At 41.8% G+C, this 23,443-nt stretch overlaps 1 protein-coding gene across 11 annotated transcripts in view; it reads left to right on the plus strand.

Moving 5' to 3' along the window:
• TENM2 (teneurin transmembrane protein 2) overlaps positions 1-23,443 on the plus strand; it is a 1,195,335-nt gene that overhangs the window by 704,401 nt on the left and 467,491 nt on the right. For 3 of the 11 annotated variants that reach the window (XM_075996272.1, XM_075996276.1, XM_075996277.1), the window contains exon 1: positions 16,743-23,067. The exons of 7 other annotated variants lie outside the window; for them this stretch is intronic. In XM_075996272.1, coding sequence (XP_075852387.1) covers positions 22,929-23,067 — 139 coding nt within the window. In that variant the 5' untranslated portion in view covers positions 16,743-22,928. Of the gene's footprint in view, positions 1-16,742; positions 23,068-23,443 lie in introns of those variants that run through there. One more of the 11 variants, XM_075996273.1, reaches the window with a different exon arrangement.

Consider the following 23,443-nt stretch of genomic DNA (forward strand, 5'->3'; position numbering starts at 1 on the left):
CTAAACCAGGTCATTCTTTGATCTTTATTTTACTCTGAACTTCCTAATGGTTGAACCTGGTCAGAAGAGGGTGAATCTCAGTCCTCTCGACCTTTAGGAAGAAAGTCATCCTGTTGGTAGTTTAGTGTAGTTTAGTTTTTTTTATTATTGTAACAAAAGCACCTTTTTACTTAACCTATTTTATCACTTGAAAATATATTTTGTTTCCGCCTTCCTAGAATGTGTTTGGTATAATTGAATCTCTCTTCATGGACCCTGGGTGGTCACGAAAGCATCAATTTCTCAGAGCTTTTTTGAGATATTTAAGGCTATTTACTTCCCTCCTAAATGGTCCCAGACTACTTTATTTGTTGAGTTTTTTATGTCCTTTTTTAAATAGTACTGCCTTCTCATTTGTCTCTTTTATGCTGTTACCTTGTCCCAATACCTGGTGAATAGTAGGTGCTCATTAAATATTTGTTAAATGGCTAAATGATTGTCACGTTTCACTTCTATTGTAGCATGTCTGGTTATAGTAGTTCCTCTTCCCTTTTCTAATTTCCTACTTCTAATTTGCTCAGGTTTTGGAAATCAGATAGCCAAACATCATAATATTGTGAGGAAATCAAGATTAAACAGTGTATAAATGAGGGCTTTATTCCCATGGGAAGTAAAAAGCTAGCAGTTTCTTGTGACACTGATTTTTGTGACATCTATTTTGACTACTAATAGCTCACTTTTAAAACTTGCTTTGTGCTTTGCAAATGAGCTCTGAGTCCACACAATCGTGAGATCGTTGGATTCAAAATAGGTGAGGTATTCTTGTATTTAGTTTTCCTTTAAATGGTCATTACCAACACCTAGGAGTACTGCCAGAAGCAGGCTATATAAAAATCACTAGGCCATTACTGTGTTTGTGCTTATTTTAATTAGATTTCTTTTAGATTTTTTTTAAGCTGTCCGGGGAGATATGTGTCCCTTGTGAATGTAATGTCCATTATGTAAAACTTAAGTGCATCTGAGGGTCTGGGAAGTGTAAAATTTACACTTAGGGCCTTGTTTAGTCAATGCGATAAGATTTAAGATCAATTATAGGGGGAAAAAAGGAGCTGGATACATTATTGTTTTCAAGAAAACCTAAAAGATGATAAGCAAATATTTTTTCCTAGCTGCCTCATGGTTGGCAGTTCGCTTTTTTGAATTTCGGTTGAGTTTTAGAGTTGTTGGTCAGAGCTACTTCTGCCATTCTCTTATTGTGCTCCGGCTAGACGTGTTGGAAGGACAAGAAAATTTCTCATTAGTGACATGTAGTGACACTTCACTTTATTGTGCACGGACGATTTTCTGACAGAGATAGATGACATGGTTCAAGTTTCCAAGAAAATATTATTCCATCATTGAATGGGGAAGCTTGAACCAATCTTTCCGATTTACAAACAGGCCGTAGATGTGCCAGATAGGACGAACTGATACTGATGTGCAGCCTTGAAATTGAAGATGTTTCCTTGCTCGTTTTTGGATATGTAAGGTTACAGGTACCTGAACGCATTAACAACGCCATGTTTGCACTTTCCATTAAGTAGCGGTGTGTATGGCCAATAGAGAAAACTCTTCATTAGTCTGAATTTTTTGACACTGGAGTTTGATTTTGCCATCAGGAAATATTTTTCTAGAGCAGAAAGGGCAAAGTAGTTTTCTCCATTTTCTCTAAGGCCAGCATCTCCTCAATAGGATTCCTTATATTGGCTTGGTGGTGTCAAAGAAAAAGTCATACTCCCATGCAGAAGTGAATGCTTGTTGTCACCCAGTCCTCACCTCCCACAACATCCATATCTTATCTCCTCTTGCCAACATGGCCCAGTGTCTGCTTGGGGCTCCAGAAGAGGACCCCAAGATTTAGGCTAAGCCTATCAGTCAATTCTATCCTTCTAGAGACTATAGACACATGGTCATGAGGCCTAAGCCAGACCAACTAGAAAGTCTCTTGGAACTGTTCATTAAAACTCTAAGATTAAGCAGTTCAGGATGTGAGCTGGTGTGGCATGAAGATGTGAGAACAGAAACTGCAACAGCCTGTTTTACTTGCTAAGAGAGAAGCTGGCCTGAAGGTAAAGTAGTAGATTGTCAAAAAAGGGTAGAGCTAAAAGAATCTCATAGCAGTAAGTACAGCCCTGAACCTTTGAATTAAACCACCACTGAGGCCTGTTTCTAGATTTTCCAGTATCATAACCTAAAACATTTGCTTTTATGATGCAAGCCCATTGGGTTGAGTTTGCCATTGCTTGCAATCAGAAGATGCCAACTGGTGAAACCACTCAGCCATTTTTTTGATCTCTTGGTACATTATAAAATTTCAAGCCATACAAATTAGCATGACATCAGGGAAGTAAATGTACTTAGGTCCGGTAGAATCGATAGTCATTTCTGTGCTGGCTAATAGTTAACAACAAGCTCTGGGAGCCTGAGTGGGGACTGGTTTGTTAGCATTTGGTGATTCGATTTGGATGGTGCTAATATTCTCACCATGGCTGATTTCAAGCCACCAATGTGACACCGAATGTTGAATTAAGAAGAGATACTAACAGTTGGATCCCTCAAGCCCAGCATACCTCTATTCCAAAGCAGCTGTTTTACATACAAGCAAACTACGATCTAAGGGAGTTAAGAGGCAATCTCAAGATCACACAAATAGAGGCATGGCTTGAGCCGGAGTGCACATCTCCACCTTCTGAAGTCCGATTTTTAATAATCTGATGGTCTGATTCACATACATTCACATATGTAGCTGCTAATTTAAGCACATTTATTTCTTTTAAACAGAAGGACCTATGGTTCTCTGCTTAAGACTAGATTTTCACAAAGTCAGTATTTCAGATTCTGCTGTGCAGCCGATCAACAAGAATCCCGGTGTATCTTAATGGAAGTGGCTACCACGTGTTGACTCTGTATATGGCAGTCACCCATAAGCGTAGCTCCACAGAAACTGCAGGGGAGACATCGCCTTTCTTTCCATTTTATATATGATGAAACTAAGGTCAAGAGAGACAGAAATTTGCCCAAGGTCACATCTCCTACACAGTAAGGGATGGAGTGAGAACTTGACCCCAGGTTTGTTTGTCTTCATTCACTTCTGCATGGGAGTATGACTTTCTCTTTGACACCAGCAAGCCAATTTAAGGAATCCTATTGAGGAGATGCTGGCCTTAGAGAAAATGGAGAAAACTACTTTGCCCTTTCTGCTCCAGAAAAAATTATTTCCTGATGGCAAAAATCAAACTCCAGTGTCAAAAATTTCAGACTAATGGAGAGTTTTCTCTATTGACCAAGCACACCGCTACTTAATGAAAAGTGAAAACATGGCGTTATGAATGTGTTCAGTTATCTGTAACCTTATACATCCAGAAATGAGCAAGGAAACATCTTCAATTTCAAGAATCCACATTTCAGTATCAGTTGGTCATAATCCAGCACATCTACATTTTGAGTCCTTGCCCTTGATGTATTGTCCCAGAGAGGTCTATTTCCACTGTGTGCTGATGGGCTTTCTAGATTTTATTTAATTTAGGAAACACTTGTGGGGGAGCAAATCACCATACCAAATAAAATGCAGATGCAATCCAGTGTTTGATGAACAAGTAAGTAGGTAGATAATAGTATATTCATGGCCCTCTGAGGTTCTGGTCATATTTTTTATTATTTTCCCTGCTACCTAATCCCTCATCTCATCTTTGAGATTTAATAGAGCTACCGGGTGAGGACTTACAGGAGAGGACCCATGTCTGGTCTTGAAGGTCTTTTTAAGAATAGTGTGAGAAATATTCATCCGCTTCTAGAACTAATTGTGAGCAATCAGTAGTTAAAATCTAAAAAGCAAGTGAAAGGGTTACATATTTTAAACACATATCAATAAATATAGTTCATAACAACAAGGCTGGTTAAACAAAAGGCTGCTCTATTTCCTCCTTCTTGTGCCAAACAAATACCACTCATGTGTGATCCTCATAGTTTGCCAGTGTGCTCTGTCTGCATTATTTGGAGTGACTCTGCAGCTTTCAATACTGTGGTCTGAATTATTTAAGCGGGATGATTAGCATAATCTATACTGCACCCTTAAGAATATGGGGGCAATTAAACATTGAGCTTGACCTGCTGCCCTCTTTTGTAGGGCAGAGAAGATCCTGCACGGCGGAGGTGGTTGTGAAAATCAATTCTGTTCATTCTCCCTCCATTGTGCCCCCCTCCCTCCCTCCTTTCATCCCTCTTCCTCCACACTGTACACACCCAATTTTTACTCTTCAATACAGGTGGGAAACTGACTCATTCTGTCTCAGTCTAAGTGGTGTCAGGATATCTTGGTGAAAATTGAAAATGCCAGTCAAACAGGGTCTCCAAATATCTAAGGATCTGGATGTTTAGGGTGGTGTAGACAAATGAACCAGGTGCATCCATTGTGCTTCTGGCTCTTTTAGAAGTCCTGTAGAAACAACAAATATCTACATATAAAGAGAAAAACAATACTAGGAAGAAAACAGTTGTTTTCGAGTTCCATTGCAATGGTACTATTGGATGTCTGGCAGCCACATCCAATGGCTCTTAAAACTGTGGTCCAATTTGCTATAAGATTTATAATAACAGATCATTCCACTGATTTCCATGCCAGATTCTCAAAATTTACAGATGAGCAACACTACATTAATCTATCCAAGGTCATTTCGGTATTTCAAAAAGCCAAATGGAAGTAGTGCCCTGGTTGGTACAGGCTAACTAAAATGCCAACTTTCTTTTGGTTAGAAAATCAGAAAGTTAGCCCCATGTTAATATGGGGAACTAATCTGTCCATACTAAATAAATGCAATTTGGTAAGCAAAACCTTTTATAACTAGAAATACTTAGCAGATTCTTTCAAAAGGAGGCTGGACTTGATGTGAGAACTGTTGACCAAAGACGTTCCACGACCAAGTCTGTACCAATTCATCGGTGACTCACTGGCCACCAAACATGTGCCATGCAGTAGTGAGACCAAAATCATGCTCATGGTGCTTTCAGTCTAGCAGGGAAGAAGAGGGTGGAAAAGGACGTTTTACAAATTTGTTGAATGTTACTAAAAAGACTTAGAGATATCCATTTCTAGAATATCTGCTTCTAACCAAAAGGAATTTGACAGAAAGGGCCATCTGCCTATAGTCAGTGATTTTATAAGGGCTAACAATGCAATATCCTCAAAATTATCTATTTTTGGCAAACCAGTTTACAAATTCTATATCACTCACTTCTTTGGGTTAAGGTATTTAAGGTCTCAGTAAAAGACGCCATCTGCTCTGAGAAAATGATGTAAAGCCATTATGAAGCCTTAAAAACTCTGCTCTGATAAATGTGTTGGATCAGCCGCCTGTCACCTAGCACGTCTAACAGAAGCAGGGCTCAGGCAGAAAGCCCTGAGGAGTTGAAGATAGGGGTTAGGAGAGGCTCCCTCCCTGAAATGCAGACTGCCAGGCAAGGGGTCTCGTCCCTGTCTGAAGAGCGGAGGCTGATAGAGATGTCGAAAGGACACCCCACCAAGGGGCTGAAGCTGCCAGTGCACAGTTCCGATGGGGCAGCCTGCCTTCCCCAGCCACGGTGAGCTAGGCTGGCTAAACCCCCGTTCGACCTGGCTGCGGATAAGCCCAAGTCTCCCTATTGAATGGCAGCGAAAATGAAGCAGAGTTTATGAGATTTGCCCAAGGCCATATAAGCAGTCCGCGGCACACCTGGGATTGGGATTCAGATCTTTCTGCCTTCCAGAAAGACAACTCCTGTCGCTCCCGATCATGTCCTATTTTTAAGTTCATTAGTTAACCTCTGGGTACTTAGCCAGTTTCAAGAGCTGGGACGTCAAAGCGTTTTAAATGGACGAGCCTAAAGTGATCATCGTCTCGTTGCCTGGCTCATCCTCTGAGCCCCTGCAAAGGTTCTGTGGTTCGCACAGAGGCAGGCTGCTCATCAACAAGTTTCCCTGGGAGGTGGGAAGCATCTCTCCTCTGATCAGAACATGCCTGTCACGGAGCGCCGGCGGCGACCGAGCCGTGTCTGCTCCAAAAGAGCCGCTGCCCCAGCCTGAGAGCCCAAAATCTGTCTTCTGGCAGAGGCTTAACTGTTTGGCTGCTGCTTTCGAAGGTCCATGCTGGTACCTCCCAGGAAGAGAGAACCCAGCTGGGAAGCTGCCAGTTGCAGGCAATCTTCTCCTTCATTTCAACTCAACAAGTATTTAATGCGCGCCTGCTGGGGGTCCAGTCCTTTGGGGTATGCAGCCCCCCGGAGGTCTACAATCACGCTGGGGAGTCCAGACACAAGCGGGAGGCAAGCAGATGACACATCCAGGCTCTACATAATTAAGAGCTCCGCAGTCACGTCTACAGGAAGGCAGGGATTGTGCCGGGCTCTCCTTGCAGCACTGCCCCTGCAAAAGGACCCCTAGTGGCATTTAGTAGAGACCCAAAGAAAATGCCCCTGCCCCATCATGGATCTTTGTATCATATTAGGATATAAGCAACAAATAAGACAAAACGAGACCTCCACCGAAGGGAAAGCCCCTAAAAATGAATGGGGCTGCCTCTCACACATAAGGTTCTTTTCCAGAAGGTTCCATGGGGACACTGAGCTGAGCCGTATCCCTCAGGTCAGAGGGAAGGGGAACTTGGCCCCAGCTGTCACGGCTGCTGTTGCTAATCAACCCTTCCATTCTAAACTCCCGGCTCCAATTTCCCTCCTTTTGCTTGTTCTGATACTCGTATTATTTATTTTATTCTTGGTTTTGAGCATTTGCTGAGCACCCACAGGGTTCCTGGCACTCTGGCAAATGCCTGGGTGGCGGTGGATTCGTAAAGCAGAGGACAGGTTGCTGTGCGTGACTGCTTAATACCTGGCAGTGCAGCGGCATGCCAGAAGTTTCTGGCTGTGTTAATTCCGATTGTTTATACAATAAGAAAGTAGAATCGGGCTGTTAGAACACAGTGATGTGTTGGGCTTGAGCTTACGCTGTGCTAGACCTGATTTCTCACACCACTGGTACCCTCTCGCCTCCTAGAAGAGTGACTTCTGGAACTAACTGATTTGCTTATTGTAAGTCTAGTTAAGTAATTATCAGTAAAATAATTGCGCAAAACCGGAATTTCTAGGAAGGCGGTGGCAAAATGTGGATTCTTCATCGTCGTGGTCCTGGGGTCTTGAACAGATTTGACAGGAACCACTTGATGCATATTTATGAAAGGGATTATATTAGTTTCCTAGGGTTGCCATAACAAAATACCACAGAAATGTATTTGATGTAAGCAACAGAAATGTATTTCCTCACAGTTCTGGGGGCTGCAAGTCAAGGTGTCAGGGGATGTGGATTCTCCGGAGGACTCTCTCCTGGGTGTGCAGACGGCCGCCTTCCTGCCGGCCCTCCCTGGTCTTTCCTCTGTGCATGCGCAGCCCTGGCGTCTCTCTGTGCGTCCAAATGTCCTCTTCTCATAAGGACACCAGTCAGGTTGGATTAAGGCCCGCCCTAGAGGTATCATTTTAGCTTAATCACCTTTTCCCAGGCCCTGTCTCCAGATATAAGGCATCTTCTGCGGTATTGGAGGTTAAGGCTTCCACGTACAGATTGGGGTGGGAGACTCGGTTCAGTCTATGACAAGTAAACACTGGAAACAGACTGGAGTGCAATGAAGCACATCACAGTAAACCGCTTCATATCAAAATGGAGAAATTAGAGGATAAAGTACACAATATTATTTAAAATGAGTTAAAGGCCAGGCGCAGTGGCTCACCCCTGTAATCCTAGCACTCTGGGAGGCTGAAGTAGGTGGATTGCTCCAGGTGAGGAGTTCAAAACCAGCCTGAGCAAGAGTGAGACCCTGTCTCTACTATAAATAGAAAGAAATTAATATATATAGAACTAATATATAGAGAAAAAATTAGCCGGGCATGGTGGCACATGCCTGTAGTCCCAGCTACTTGGGAGGCTGAGGCAGGAGGATCGCTTGAGCCCAGGAGTTTGAGGTTGCTGTGAGCTAGGCTGACGCCACGGCACTCACTCTAGCCTGGGCAACAAAGCAAGACTCTGTCTCAATAAATAAATAAATAAATAAAATAAAATGAGTTAAGATTATTCCTTGTGACAGTGTCCCTCTCCCTCATACACCTCCATTGAGTAGGAAAGGACAAGGGGGCTGTATAGCCAGCCAGCCAGGAATCGTGCATGACTAGCCGTAGCTGGGCAGAGATTAGCTCTGTAATTTGGGGCTGGTCTCTTTCTATTTCTGGGCTTTCTTTGGTTCTTTAATCTACAAAAGGAAAGGCTTGGACTCAATTGAGTCACTCTATGATTCTGCGAAAAGCAGACCAGAATGGAAATACTCCTTATGGCTTTTCTGTTGAGTAACGTAATTCTCTTTCCTCCAAGGCTTATGGAGAGAAAGCAGGGACCGGAAGTCTACCGTGTGTTTTCCTTGGTGGAATTCTGGTTATATGTACACCGGACTCGTGGGGAAGCAAAGGTATCTAGCCTGGGAAGCAACAGGCAACTCCCTAAACGGGAGGAAGGCCAGCAAGAACTCCCAGCTCCCATCTTGCCGGCTTGGAGCGACTCTTATGTCCATATTCTCCTACCTTGGAGATGCTGACTTCAGGAAACACAGTGGTCAAAACCATATTTCCACCAAACTAAAAGTTAAATCTTCCTTCCCCCACCAGCCTGCCCCAAAGCTCGGAATACCTAGCTGGTGAAGTCCCACAGAGGACTTCTCACCCCATTCCACTGAAGTTTCCTGTTCTCTCGTCTTTCCAGTGCTTAGTGGTGGCAACGTCTTGAGTAGTGAAATGACAGAGTAGAAACATGTGTGGAATTTTCTCCTCCTCCCCGGTGTCGATCTCCGGCAATGTGTAATAACTAATTATTTGTGACCCTCTCTTCCCCTTGTTATCTCCTGGAAATAATTGTTTTTCTGTATAAGAACTTGCTACAGATGCTACTAAAATAAAATCCCCAGGATAATTAGCAGATGCTGGGGTTTCTGAAATGTTTCATTAGTGAGCTGTGCTGGTCTAAGAAGTCTGCCAGCTTGCTTACTGCGCTCCAGAAGCGGGGTTGTAGCTGCCTTTGTTTGCATTTGCACATGTTCCTCCCATTTTCATTTACCGCCCCTTTGCCCAAGAAATCACCTCTCTGAATCGACAATGACTTTCGAAATCTATATATCTTTGCCTTTCCAGTTACTGCCTTCTCTTCATTTACCCAGTCACATCAGGTTATGGAAACACGAATGCAGAAACTTGCCCAAATAATCATGATCTCGGAAATTCAGGGGTGTTTGCATTTCAGCATAATACGGCAGCTTCTGAAACACATTGAACGGATCTAGGGAAACCTTGCACACCCACAACTGATAGAATGCCTCTCCTGTCTGCTCTTGGATTGTGTAGTCAATTGACATTTTGTTGACTCTACTTCCCTTCAATCTCCCTTTCTATATAACTTCAATTCTCCTTCTGCTAGGATTTCCCATTGCTATTCCCAGTGGCTTTACACCTCGACTCAGCCAATCTTCGAGAAAAAATACCATGCCTCTCCCTTAGTTCTTTTCTATTCCGAATCCTACCTGATTCCTATCTTACCTGGGCAAACACAATTGGAACACTGCCAAGATAAGAACAGCCCTTTATCTTCAGTTACTGGGCTCTGGGACCTATGAAAGAGATCTGATATAGTTCAACCAGAAGTTGTTTCTCTGCTTTGTTCTGGAAGGTTGAGGATCAGGACAATCTTGACCTCCTCCTATCAAGAAAATGTATCCCTAACTTGTTTTTTTACTATCCTCTTGGTGATTCCTATATCCCTCCTTGATGTCCTCATTTCTTCTTCCCCTACTAGGCTCCAGCCACTCCAGTTTTCTTTCAACCCTGCAAATAATGCCAAGTTCATTTCCATCTGAGAACCTTGGCACTTGCACACTTTTCCCCTAGAGCTGCATCGTGTCCTTCTCATCCATGTGAGAGGCTCAATGTAAGCTTGAATGTTACCTCCCTGGAGAAGCCTTCCTTGAAGTTGAAGCAATTTCACCACCTCCACCCAGGCACCCTGTTTTCCCCTGTGATGGTCTCCTTTCTCCCTAACCTTCTTAACCTTCTTCCTGTCAACACTCAGCTCCATGAAGATTGTGACTTTTTTGTGGCCTCTGTTTTCTCCAGCACCTTAACCTGTGCCTCTCCCAGTTTAGACAGATACTCAATAAATATGTGTTAAATGAATAAATTTAGGAGGATAGGGTTCAAGAAGGATGAATTGGAAAGGAAGCTACAATTAATGATCTCCAAAAAGGAATCAGTAGAGAAACCGCCTTGTCGGTTCAGGTTTTAGCACTTAGGTTTGTAGTTCCTCTGAAGTTTCCCATCATGGGTGACCTCTGAGAAGTGGCAGTGTCGTAGCCAACCTGCTAGGGCTTCACGCACAGTCTTTAGCTCTTACCTCTGCAGAGATTACTCTCAGATCTACGTGGTGCATGTGTACCACGTGATCACAGCATCTCCCCTCAGTTCCAGACTCTATCAGCACCTCAGATCCAACATATTGAAAATACTATCTTTTCTTCTGACTCCGCGACTCAGTCTGCCTTCTCAATTACTTTGCTAATGGACCCCCCCCAATCTTCTGCCTTTCCTTGTCAAGAAGAAAAAGATCAGACATCACTGACTTTTCCTATCTCTAGCCCCTCATTCCCAATGTATCAAAAAGGAGCTCTATCACTTTTTATAAAATTAAACACTCATGCATTCATTTATCCATTCGGCAACTGTTATTATTTCTAGAAACTGTGCTAACAGTGCACAGCCCTGTGAACAAACAGGGGCCTGGTTCTCTAGAATTTGGAGCCATCCTTTCTGTTTTAACTGGATGAAAGAACAAAGAGTGGACATCACTCCCAGGGTCCAGCCCCTACCCAGGTTCAGCCCTTATCACTAAGTCCCTCCTTCTTCAAGGACAATCTCCTAACTATAAATTGCAGATTATTGCCAAAATAAATATCCTAAGTATCAATTAATCATTTTACTTTCTCTTCTGGAACCTAAACTAACTCCATTTTAAGCCTAGAGTTTTCTTATGCTGAGATTTTGAAACTCCTTAAAATCCAAGCTTTGTTCTAATTAATTTCCACATTTCTCCAATAATTATCTTTTTCAGCCAAACCATTTACCTCACTGTCTCCTTAACCTTTATTTTTATACTATAGTACCTGCTTTAGAATTTATTTTGTTATATTTTTATTGATACATAATAGATGTGCATATTATTGGGGTACATGTGATAATTTAATACATTCATATAATATATAAATATCAAATCAGTGTAATTAGTATATGCATCACCTTAAATATTTGTCTTTCCTTTATGCTATAAACATTCAAATTATTCTTTCCTAGCTATTTGTAAATATATAATAGATTATTGTAAACTGTAGTCACCCTACTGATCTATCAAACACTAGATCTTATTTTTTTCTCTCAAACTGTATATTTGTGCCCATTAATCAACCTCTCTTCATTCTCCCGACCATAAAATTTAGGTTTGGATGAAATCTTACAAATTATTTAGACCAAATCCTTCATAATGTTAAAAAAAAAATAACCCAAAGTTCACAGTCTTAAAGTCAGAAAGCTAGTTCTAAAAATAGTTCCTGAGTTTGAAGTTTCTTTACTCAATCCATTATCACTTTTGTTTACTATGTAAATGTCTGCATGGCCAGTATGTTAGCAGCTACTATCAGAGCCCTGTTAAGGCTCTCAAATCAAGTGAAATTAAGAGAGAGGTTTTGTTGAGTGAAGTAGGGAAGAGGTACGAAAAGGAGAAGAAGGCGCTGGGCTAAAAGGAATCATGTTTGCAGGTTTGAGTGTCTCTGTTCTCCGGTTCATTGCATTTGCCATCTGGGTCATTAGGGTATAAGACACCTATTTTGAGCTGCTATATCTTTAGTAATCTAAATCCTTGAATTCATCTCAATGCTAAAGAAGAAAAACACTCACACATGACTGTTTGTTGTTGTCTTTTAGCATAAGGCTGGGAGCACACCTATTGGGGAAATAGCTGAGGCTAGAGTTTAAAAGTCCAATAGTTGTGGACTAATAGTGCCTCAGTGGTAGTTCCAATATGCCAGTTAATGCATAATGTCTCCCCGCGTGAAACCTGATCAAAAAGCTTTAAAGCTGCTCGGCCCCTACTGTTTGCAGAGGAAAACATGGGGACTGAGGGCCGCAGAAGGAGGGGTGATGTGAGCATGCCGAATGACTGGGCAAGAAGACCTTGTTTGCAGAAAGACAAAAAGAGGCGTTGTCCTCAAAATGCACCTAGTTGCAAAGAGACTGTGATTCTTCAATGCTATTTAATGTAAATATTCTTAAAGGATGTTTAAGGTAACTATTCAAGCTGACAAAAAGTCTAGCAAATAAATAAATAAATGAGGTTTTTTTTTTTTTAAAGCAATCTTTTCTTTTTCTTCCCTGTGTTTGAAAACCTTCCCATTAAGAGAACACAATATGCAACGGCAAACATGGCTCGGCCTCATTAGGAAGAAAGAAAATTGTTTGAAATAAACCTCAAAGAGAAAGAAAAAAGCTGTCATTTTCTTTAAGGACACTATTATGTTCTTATTGACAAGACAAAAGAGTAATAAAGTTAAATTATAGCAACTATAAGCTTGATAGTTTGGTTGGAGGGAAATAGAGAAATCATTGCTATTAAAAAGAAGAAAGAAAAAGTAGATCTTTTAATCAGCCCCTACTGAAGCAATGACTACTGACCTTACTCCTCGTTGAGAGCATTCTTGAGTCCATTCCAGGGGCGAAATTCTTACCTCATTGATACAATTCAGGAATTTTAAAACCAGAAGTGAACTTGAATAATCATTATGCTGGAGTCTCTCATTTTATAATTGGTGGAACCGATGTCTAAGGCAGTTAAGTGACTGACTTATGCTCACCCAGTTTTGGAATTTCAAGGTTAAATTCTAAAAACCAGCAGGAACTGAAAATTATTTTCTCCAGAGACAGAATCTGTTTATTCAGCCTTATTATGAAATCATCGTGTTAAAAACAAATTCATGGCGATGATTCTAAAAGCAATTTAGAAGCACATTTGGGGATTCTGAGTCTACTTGCTAGGTTTAGGCTCTCATGATTTCAGGATCCCAAGTTCCTCCACCTTATCCAGACTGGTCATCAGGCAGGTGAAAAAAACTGTCAGGAGATCCCCATCCTTCCTCCCTGCTGTACCTTGGTGACAGTCAACACCTTGTACCCTCATACTCTCCTTGTTGGAACAGGAACGATGCCTATCTGGCCCCTGTTGCGAAAAGAATGAAGCCAGAAGACCCTCCTAGCCATGAGTGAATTATACGACTCTCTGGGACTGCAGTGAGAGAGGCCAGACACCTTGGAAGTGACAAGCTCTCCCTTATAATATATAGCAGGAGTTCAGAGAAAGGAAAATGCAATAATTTTTTAAGTACTTTGGGCCATTTTCCTCTCTCGCTTCCCTCCTGGAGAAGTCTGGACACGTTTTTATTTGGAAAGGTGCATTGTGACATTTTATATCATTCCTCCCACCTATTAATAGCTCCGGCTGCCCCAGGTGCTCATTTCCAAGACGCCCTCGGAGAAGGGGGACTTCTGGCCGCCGCTCTGCAGCTGGCAGCTTCGGGGAAGTGGCAGGTTTTAATTGATGTATTGTGGGCACTGTGCTTTCTCTCTCTCTCTCTCTCTCTCTTAAAAAAAAAATATGATGGGTTTAGTATCCTCCTAGGACCTATAGATTTTCATATGTCAATTATTCCCCTTTTATTGGAACTTCTAAGTGTGTGGCTGACTGATGGTCTTCCAGGTACCTTTTTGTCTCCGTGTGACACTGAGCACCAAGTGTCAACATCTCCTGTCTCCCTTTGAATAAACTTTCTAGGCAGGAAACAGCCAACAACTCCTGTATAGATTCTCATCAGAATAGAAAGTCATAGAATTTCTTCTCAAATTAGCTGCCTGACGGTTGGTTAGTAATTACAATGAGATGGAATTGGAAAGTGGGAGCCAAAACGGGGGAATGTAAAATATCAAAATTTCTCATTTTAAAATAATCCATTTTACAATGCCCCCCAAAGGAGGCAGCATCCCCTGGGCCAGTAGTTCCCTGGGCACTGGGGGCACAAGGCAGCCCAGATAATTCTGGCTTCTTGCCAGCTCTGAGAAGGCAGCAAGATATTGCCGAAGAGCCTTAGAGGATGCTGGCTCTGCCACTCTTCTGCCCAGGGACCCAGTCCCTTGGTGTAGAGCTCCATCTTGGGCCTCCAGACACTTCTCCCAGTATGAAATGTGGGAAAATCTCTTACTACCAACATTTCTCTCAGCTTTCTAGTAGATTTTTTACAAAAACAGCTTGGTGGATGTACAATTCACATGCTATAAAATCCACCCATTGTAAGTGTACAATGCTACAATGTTTAGCAAATTTAAAGCGTTGTACAGCCATCAACATCCTCCACTTTGAGAACATTTCCATCATCCCTAAATTCCCTACTGGCCACTTGCAGTGAATCTCTGCTCCCACCCCCAGCCTTGGGCTACCATTGATCTACTTTTGGCTTCTCTTAATGTATCTTTTCTGGGCATTGCTTATCATTGGAGTTATGTATATAATATGTAGCATGTTTTTGAGGCTCATCTATGTTGTAGCATGTATCAGTAGTCCATTCCTTTCTGTTGAATAGTATCCCACTGACATGTGTACACAACGTTTTCTGTTTCCATCCATCAGCTGATGGACATTTGGGTTGCTTCCAGTTGGAGCTCCTACACTGTCATGAACATCCACATACATCTCTTTGTATGAACATGTTTTCTAACAAACCTCTTAACTGCTACTTCTGAGATGCTCCTATGCCCCGAACTATGCTAATCACTTTCAATGCATTATTTCCAGCCTTCGCAACAAGGGCTGATGTAGGAAATTCAATCCGGAAACCAAGGCCTATAAAGAAGCAATTCATCTGAAGAAACGTTTCTGGGGCCGAAATTCAAGTCCATGCTCTTTGCATTGTGCCAGGCAGCCTCTGTAACTCCCTAACAGAAAAGCAGGCATTTCCACGGAGCTTCCAAAGCAAGCCCCTTTGTCCACCCTTTGGCCATCTCAAAAGTCCCTGGGGTGGCCACTTTAAATGGATTGGAGGTTTACTATCTGCCCTAGGTGCAAATAGTCTCTATAAAATTACAGCAGCCTCAATGGTCACTTTGAATCAGTTTTAACACTGATACATAGACCAGTGCAAATGTATCAATTACGCACTTTCTGCTCAGTACCAAGGCGAACAGTGTGAGCAAACACAAGGTGAATGGCCAACAGCCATAGCCCCAAAGGGAAGTACGATGGGAGGACAAGGCTCATACACATGTGTCTACATCACATAGCATCAACTACACGTGTAAGGAGAGCTTTGATTGTTTAAGGACCTCTGCTGAAACTAGACCCCTCACAACTCATGTGGCACCTGCCTATGTCCCTCCTGAGTTATGTGGTCTCTGTGGAGCTAAATCAGTAATAGAAGTACGATGGGAGGACAAGGCTCATACACATGTGTCTACATCACATAGCATCAACTACATGTGTAAGGAGAGCTTTGATTATTTAAGGACCTCTGCTGAAACTAGACCCCTCACAACTCACGTGGCACCTGCCTATGTCCCTCCTGAGTTATGTGGTCTCTGTGGAGCTAAATCAGTAATAGAGAGAGGGAGAGAGCTGGACTCTATACAATTAGTGAGCTACTCAGGTCTTCTGTTGAGAAATTCAGGAAATGTTCACGTTATTTAAGGTAGTTTATTGCTTCATGTTTCTCAGGTAGTAGTTGGGTAATCTTCAGTTTCCTATATATGTATATGTGTGTGTTTATATGTCTGTGTGTGTATATATGTGTGTATGCCTATGTAAGATTTCCTTGGAGGTTTATCCATATTTTTTCATTCGCACATCCCACAAATCTTTATTAAACACATAGCTCCAGGTACAATGCAAGGCTTCAGTAGGGAACAAAATAGAGTTCCCTGCCCTCCTGGAGCTTACAGTTGCATGGAGAAGATGGGCATTAGCTGAAGAGATAAATCACTGAAATTGTGAGAAGTGCTATGAAGAAATAGAGTATGTCAATGGGACATTTGCATTTACACACGTGTCAGGGGCAGAAGGCGAGGGGCTGATACTCAGCTTTGTATTAAAACAAAACAAAACTAAAGCAAAACAAAAATAAAATCAGAACCTCTCAAGCCAATGTGTGGAGGAAGAATTCCCAGAGGCAAGTGATATATACCAGGGACTTAGAGTAAGGGGGCTGGCAAGACAGATGGAGAGAAATAGATACATTTATAAATGGAAAGCCCATCCTTCCTTCTGTGTCTTTTTAAAATATTCTGCAAATCTTCCATAAAGATTGGCAATTTCTCTATCAAGGCTGGGTAACCTCATATATCAATTCTCCATTTTCCCTGCCCAAGTTTTTGATAACATATCTTCCATTAACCTATGCTGAAAAAGCCATTTCTATTCTAAGAATCTATTTATGTTCCCCTATAACTTTCTTAAAGATATGCCTCTGGGCTGTAATACCTCAAGCTTATACTCAGCTGAAATGTGAATACTTTTGCCAAATTTCAGTATCATTGATTGAGCTTTTTCTGATGTAGTTGATCACAGGGACACGAGGATGAGGACTGAATTTGCTTTTTTTTTTGGTACTTGCCATGGATTTGATCTTCAATGTCAACAGTATCTGTGACTTTTTTCCCCCAATTATTTCATGAATTAGAAAAGCAACAGGCAATCTTAGTTCTAAAGTTTCTTTGAGTAAGTAAGTATGTTATGTATATTCCTGTCCTTATCTCTATTTTTATTGGCTTAAATGGCACCCTGGATTTTATTATATTTCAGGTCCTTCTCTCTGTATTTTCTCAATTCTTTGCATGGTTCCTTGTGAAGCTTCCCTGGTTAATTCTTGTGACTTTCCAGTTGTCAGAAACCTTTAGTTGTCTGCTCATTTTTCCTGAAAGATCTCTAGGATAAAAGTCTAGTTTTACCTTTCATACTCTCCACATCCTATCAAATTTGCTTTTTGAAAATGTACTATCCTGTTCCACTTCCTACTGAAGAACTAGTTGTCCACTTTCATCCCAGTCACCTGTCGTCATTAACAGAAAATTTTCCCATCTGTCAATCTCATATTTTTCTTTATTTCTCTCCACTGGTAAGAAAAGTATATGAATTGCCCCAAGCCCATATTTTGGTTAAATTATATCATGGCAAGAATTAGAAAGCTTTTATAATTCTACTTCGTTCCACTGACCCATACTAAATGTATCGATGTGCAAAATATTTCTGTTAAAGCTGCTGGTTTCTCGTTAAAACAAGAATAATTAGTATTTTTGCATGTGTACCTTCATTTTTAAAAACATAAATTAAACAATACTGATTTTATTACATATCTGTTGGAATAATTATTACTCTTACCATAATGGTAGAAAAACTGAGGCAAAAGTGAAAAAATATGTTATTTAGAATAAAGACATTATTATTTAAAACAGAGGATAAATTAGACATGATTTCTGCCTTTAAAAGACTTATACTTTAGTAGGTTAAGAAAAAAAAGGGATGTTCAGATATCCATAATAAGATGAACATAAGGGAATAAAAGTTAAAGGGGAGGAGAGAGAGATTTGTAATAGGCCAAGTGGTTTTTTGCAAGTTCAGTCCTGAGTCATGAGACCCACAACTATGAGGTCAGTCTGGGAGAAATAGGGATGCAGTTCAGTCAGGGACTATGCATTGGCATTTGGAATGTACATTTTTAATGCATATCTTTGTTTTTCATCCCAAATCTCTTAAACCATGTATATTATATCCATAAGGAGATCCCTCTTTTTCTGAGGGAGGAGAACTGGGGAGTAATTTGGGATCTGGAGTTGGTTTGGTCTCTAGCTACATTGCCCACTCTGATAATAATAAGAATAATGATAACCATCTCTCTTGGTTCTGAAATGATAACCATCTCTCTTGGTTGTTGAAAGTAATGGAGATAATCTCTTCTTAAGAAAAGAAGGCCTAAGGGGGTGAATGGCAGAACTGGCTCATTATCTAGGGCAGACGTCCTCAAACTACAGCCTGCAGGCCACATGCCGCCCGCCTAGGACATTTATCCGGCTGGCTGGGTGTTTTTGCCGCCGCTGCCTGTCCTGCTTAGCAGCCGACTCGTCCCAGGCCCGCAGTGGGCACTCTCCAATGGTCTGTGGTCTGCGGGACAGTGAACTGGCCCCCTGTTTAAAAAGTCTGAGGATCCCTGATCTAGGGGGAGTGTTCACAGCGTATCTCGAGGACTTTGACTAAAGAACAAATAAGCCAATGATGAATGGGATGAAACGAGAATCTGGGTGTGAAGCCCACAGCAGGAACTGGCACAGAGTAGGTGCTCAACGAACATCATTTCTCCACCGCCCTTCCCCTGCCCTGCTCCAGGACAGTAACCCCTACGCCCTGTGTGTGGCAGCTGCTGTCCACATAAGTGCTCCACGAGTCTGGTTGTCGGAGTCCACATCTCTCGCATTGATTCCTGATGTTCTGAGTAGATCTTGACAAGGGTATCACCCTTGTCGTTAATACAATAGTCCCCTTCTTTCTGAAGTTGTGAGTTGAGTCATTAAGGGCATGAGTCCAGGTGTGGTGCATTCATGGTGACCTGATATCCCCTCCTGGAGTGATTTGTATGCCACAGAGGCGGTTAATCAAGGTTGGCCAACTGGACTCCCAAAACACACAACAGTAATACACCTACACTCTTATCCTCTCTCTTGACCTCTGAGAGTCCTTTTAAATATTAAACTCATTAACCAAAGAAACCAGTCTGCCATTAAAGTTCATATTCCAACCTGGGGCTTTTTTTTTTTAATAAAAACGATGTGGGTGGCTGATTCAGCATGGGGGTAGCTTCTCCCCCGGCCTCCACACCTCCAGAAATATGTCTGGACTGACATTTTACTTCCAGGAGGGGGATAGAAATCCTCCTTAGGTGTCCTGGCTCTTTGGAAAGTTTATGAGAACTTAGAACATTGACATTTTTCTGGTGTGGTTATATCATATTCTACTAGTGTATCAGGAAATATTCTCTGGGAAGGTCTTGAAGAAAATTTATAGGATGGGACCACAGCAGGCAACATCAAGAGGACCTGACTTGAATATGATATCAGGAAAGGTTTCCCTAAAGGAAGAAGCTGATTCATGGGAGGTAAAGGAAGGGGTTGAGTGGGGAGGGAGAGGAAGGCTGGTGAACTGGGAGGAAAATGGTGTGTGCCAGGGACTGAAAGATCAGGATTGAGGAGGGAATGGATGGCTAGACCAGAATCGACAAGGTTTCATGGCTCATCTTAAAGGGGCATGAACTCTATGGACTCTACCTTAGCAAAACAGGAAGCCAGTGAAGGATTTTTAAGAAGAGGGTGTAATGACCAGATTTGTTTTTAAAAGATCATCTTGCCTACCACGTGGAGAAGGGATTAGCAAGAAGAGAAGAGTGATGTCAAGAGAACTGATAGGAGGTTGTCACACTGTAGAAGGCAGGATGGCCAAGACTAGAGTGATAATTCATCCTTGTCGTTCAGGAGTTTACAACTAGTGAGGGAATGGACACATCTGCATGGAATTATTAGTGTCATATGTGATAGTGCCATGAGAATTAAGCAAGGTAAAGTGAGAAAGAGAGAGGTCACTTTTAGCAGAGAAATATCTTCTTACCCATCAAGCAGGATCCAATGAATTAAGTGGCCTGAGGCTTTTTTGTTTTTGTTTTTGGCTTGTTTGTTGTTATTTAGATTTTAGATATAACTGCTCCCAGATTAAGAAATTGCTTTAAAAGTAGCTTTTCCACTGTTGTTTTTTTAAAACGCTACACATACACACACATTTTATTCTCAGATTCATATTATCTTTGTCAGGCAAATAGAAAGCAGGTTTTCTGTTTTGTTTTTAAACTTCCTTTTAGAGTGGAGTAAGGAATTTCTCCCATTTCTGTTCCAGGTCATCTGCCAGTCAGTATGGCTAGGAAGGGCTTAGAACAAGTCTGGTCTCCAAAGGACATACCATTGCCATATAAACATTACAGTCACAGTCACACACAAATGACTGTGCAAATGAAGATAGGTGTGATGCCTTTGTCCTAAGAAATCTGGAATTAATTGCTTTTAGAAAGACTTAGACGAAGTTCTCCTACAACTCTTGAAGCCCCTTCTTGAAACTCCTTTGTGGGCACTCTATTTATCATTCACCACTGATGGTACCTGCATACATCTCTATTTCAGTGGGGGTGGCCAGTCAAGTGCTCTGGTTTGTTGTGATACAAAACCTACCAAGCTCCTCTGTTGATTCTCTTTTGAAAAGAGAATGAGACTGGGTTGTACTGAGAATATGAGCAAGAAAAATGTCCTGTTGGCCATGGTGGAAGGCATTGAGACCATTCTAACCCGTGATTTCATTGGTTAAACTCTGGGTACCACCTGTATGTGAGCCCAGGTAAGTTATTTAAGATCTCTGAGTTTCTTTGGAAGAGTTTAAGGTGGCCAGGCTGACTGATCACCCAGGTGTTTTGCAAACTTAGATCCAGATATAGTTTTCCATCCAGGAGAGCTGTGAACTAATTTTTCAGACGGTTTAGCCTATTATTGTGAGTATTTAGTTATATGGGTCTATACACAAGAGAGGAATGTGTCCTTCATACTGATGAGAGGGAAAAAAAGGTAGAACTCCTTTATTCCTCTATGTATCTGAGAAATGCATTTTTGGCCAAGGGGATGGATGGCTATTTGAATATGAATTTTGACTATCCCCAGTAGTTTCTACGATTCAAGAAATGGCATCTATGGATGAAGGAAGATAATAGTCTCCCATAGCTTGCATTCTTAGACCACACCCATAAAATTCTGTTCCATTGGAGATTTTTCAATTTAAGGATGTTGACAGATCTGAATATATCCAAAGGAAGGTGATAAGGATGAAGAAAAATCTGGGGAAATTGCCATATACAGAAAAGTGTCTAAAAACAGGGAAGGCTTGGTCTGAAGCAGACTTAGGGATACATCACAGCTGTCTCAGATATTATGAAGAACTGTCAGGAGAAGAAATATGAGACTTATCCTGGCACTGTATCTCCTAATAGACCTGGTGTAAATCGGTTGACATTGCAGGGAGCTTAATTTGGACTCAGTGTGGAGAAGAAATTTCTGACAATAGCACGTAACCAAGAATAGAATGGGACCTAGTTCCCCTTGTGTAGGGCGTCATCAGGAAGAAACGGGATATTAATAATATTGATTGTGAAAAGCAATGACTCATGTTTTTTTACATGTATTTAACTCCATCCACATAATGACCCGTTAATGTTATGTTTGTTAATATTTCCATACTACGGATGAAGAAACTGAGGCACAGTATGGTTAAGCCACTGAAATCACACAGTTAGTAGATGACAAAGCTGGGATTTGAACACATGCCGTCCTGTTGTAGAGTTTGCAGGTTTAAACATGCTGCCAGGTTGCCTCTAGGTGGCCATGATGCAGAGATGTTGTATGTAGTATTTCTGCCCTGAGTTTCCTGGGTGGTCTTTAAAGAGATCACTAATAGTGGTCCATTCTGTGGTGCCTAAAATGCACAGATTCTGCACCAGTACACAACATGTGGAGGTGCCTTTCTGTAGGTACACTCAGAGTCCCAAGAATTGAGTCGTTGTGCCTAGTCGTTCTGCTGTAGCCATTCATGGTCATCCAATTGCCTTCCCCATATCATCTGGAGCTGGGGTTCATTGTTTCTTGGTAGAATTTTCTTTGTCTGCCATATTCAGCAGCTACACTATAGCATTCCTTTAAAAATAAATCACAGAAGCATCCCAAAGCCCTACTTCTTGAGTATGAAGACTACCACTAGACTTTCCTTCCAGACATGATGAATAGCTGTTTCTCCTCTTCTCCATCAGAGACTGCACCTTGTGTGAATGTTTGAGAGAGATTTCCATATTATTGGTCCTTTGCACATTAGGAAACACAATAAAGAATGGAAAGTACTTTCCAGTACAGGAAGGGAGAAAGAATCCCTCTCAAACTTGCTAAGATCTAGCTAAAGGTAACTGACCAGGAAGGAGAACCGATCTGATTTCATATACGGGTGCTTTAAAATAATTTGACAACAGGTAGTTAAAATGTGAGTATGCCATGCTGTCAATCACGTTTCGTCCTTCTGGATTTTAAGGTTTGTTTTACTTAAGGGAAGATGATATTTGAACATTCTATGGCATCCATCAACAAGAATGTGCACATGGTTTCAAATAAGGGTTTTCAGCCTTCTGAAACCAATTACTTCTGCCTAAGTGGAAATGCCAATGCAGAGATGTGTCAGCAACTAAGAAAATAATTTTTTTAAAAAAATTAAATATACACAATGATGCTGTGGAACAACAGAAATTGTGCGTGCCTACGCAAATGCACACACACACACACATGCACGCTCACACACACACACGCACGCACAAACCTTTTTAAGAGATATTTCCAGAAAAGTCTGTGTCAAACAATGTTAACCCGGAGAGATGCAGAAATGTCAGACACATTACATGGGCAGGACTTGCGGTTGGCATTTGGCTGTCAGCGGGGGAGGCGTCCTCCCGCAACTAATTCCTCAGGAACCTCATGCTGAGACTGTCTACAGGGAAGGGAGCAGAGAGGAAGGAGGGGGAGAGCAGATATTGCCTATTATGTTTTCCCTGCCCAGCTGGAGGAGGCCTCAGCTGTGCCAGGCTGGGACTGCTGGTGATTTTCTGTAGTTAGAGGGGAGTACAAAAGGCCGAGCGTCCCAGTCCCAGCTCCTGCCGATGGTGAGCCAACCTCTCCTGATCATTAGCGTGGCTGGCGCTGGTGACAGCAGGCCAGACCGCCTCTCATGGAGGCTCCGCAGCGCCTCACCTCCACCTGGGAGTTCTTTCCATGGGAAGGTTGCGATGGAGTCTCTGGGTAAGGATGACTGTCGTGCATGCAGATGGGGACTTTACCGGGACCTTTCCTAATTGACAGAGTAGTTAGAGTATTTACTTTCACCCTTCCGAGGGTACCCAGGGAGACGTGGGGACTTGGCAGGGAAACTGTTTGCTTTTGCACCGCAGTTGTCTTACAGTGGTGGGGAATTCTTCTCCCTGAGTATAATTTCTAATTCCTATCAGGCTGTTGATCCGAATTTTTTTTTTTTCTGCTACCTTCGTGGTGTCTGCCAGGTATAACATGGGAAAAATATTCTGTGAAAATAGATATAAAATGGAATTTATTAACTGTAAACATCTGTTAAGTCGAGCATCCTGTATCTATTGCTGAAATACTCTTTCAAGTTACTCTG

Source organism: Microcebus murinus, chromosome 21 (assembly GCF_040939455.1).
Source record: "Microcebus murinus isolate Inina chromosome 21, M.murinus_Inina_mat1.0, whole genome shotgun sequence".
In the NCBI taxonomy this organism is placed as follows: Eukaryota; Metazoa; Chordata; class Mammalia; order Primates; family Cheirogaleidae; genus Microcebus; species Microcebus murinus.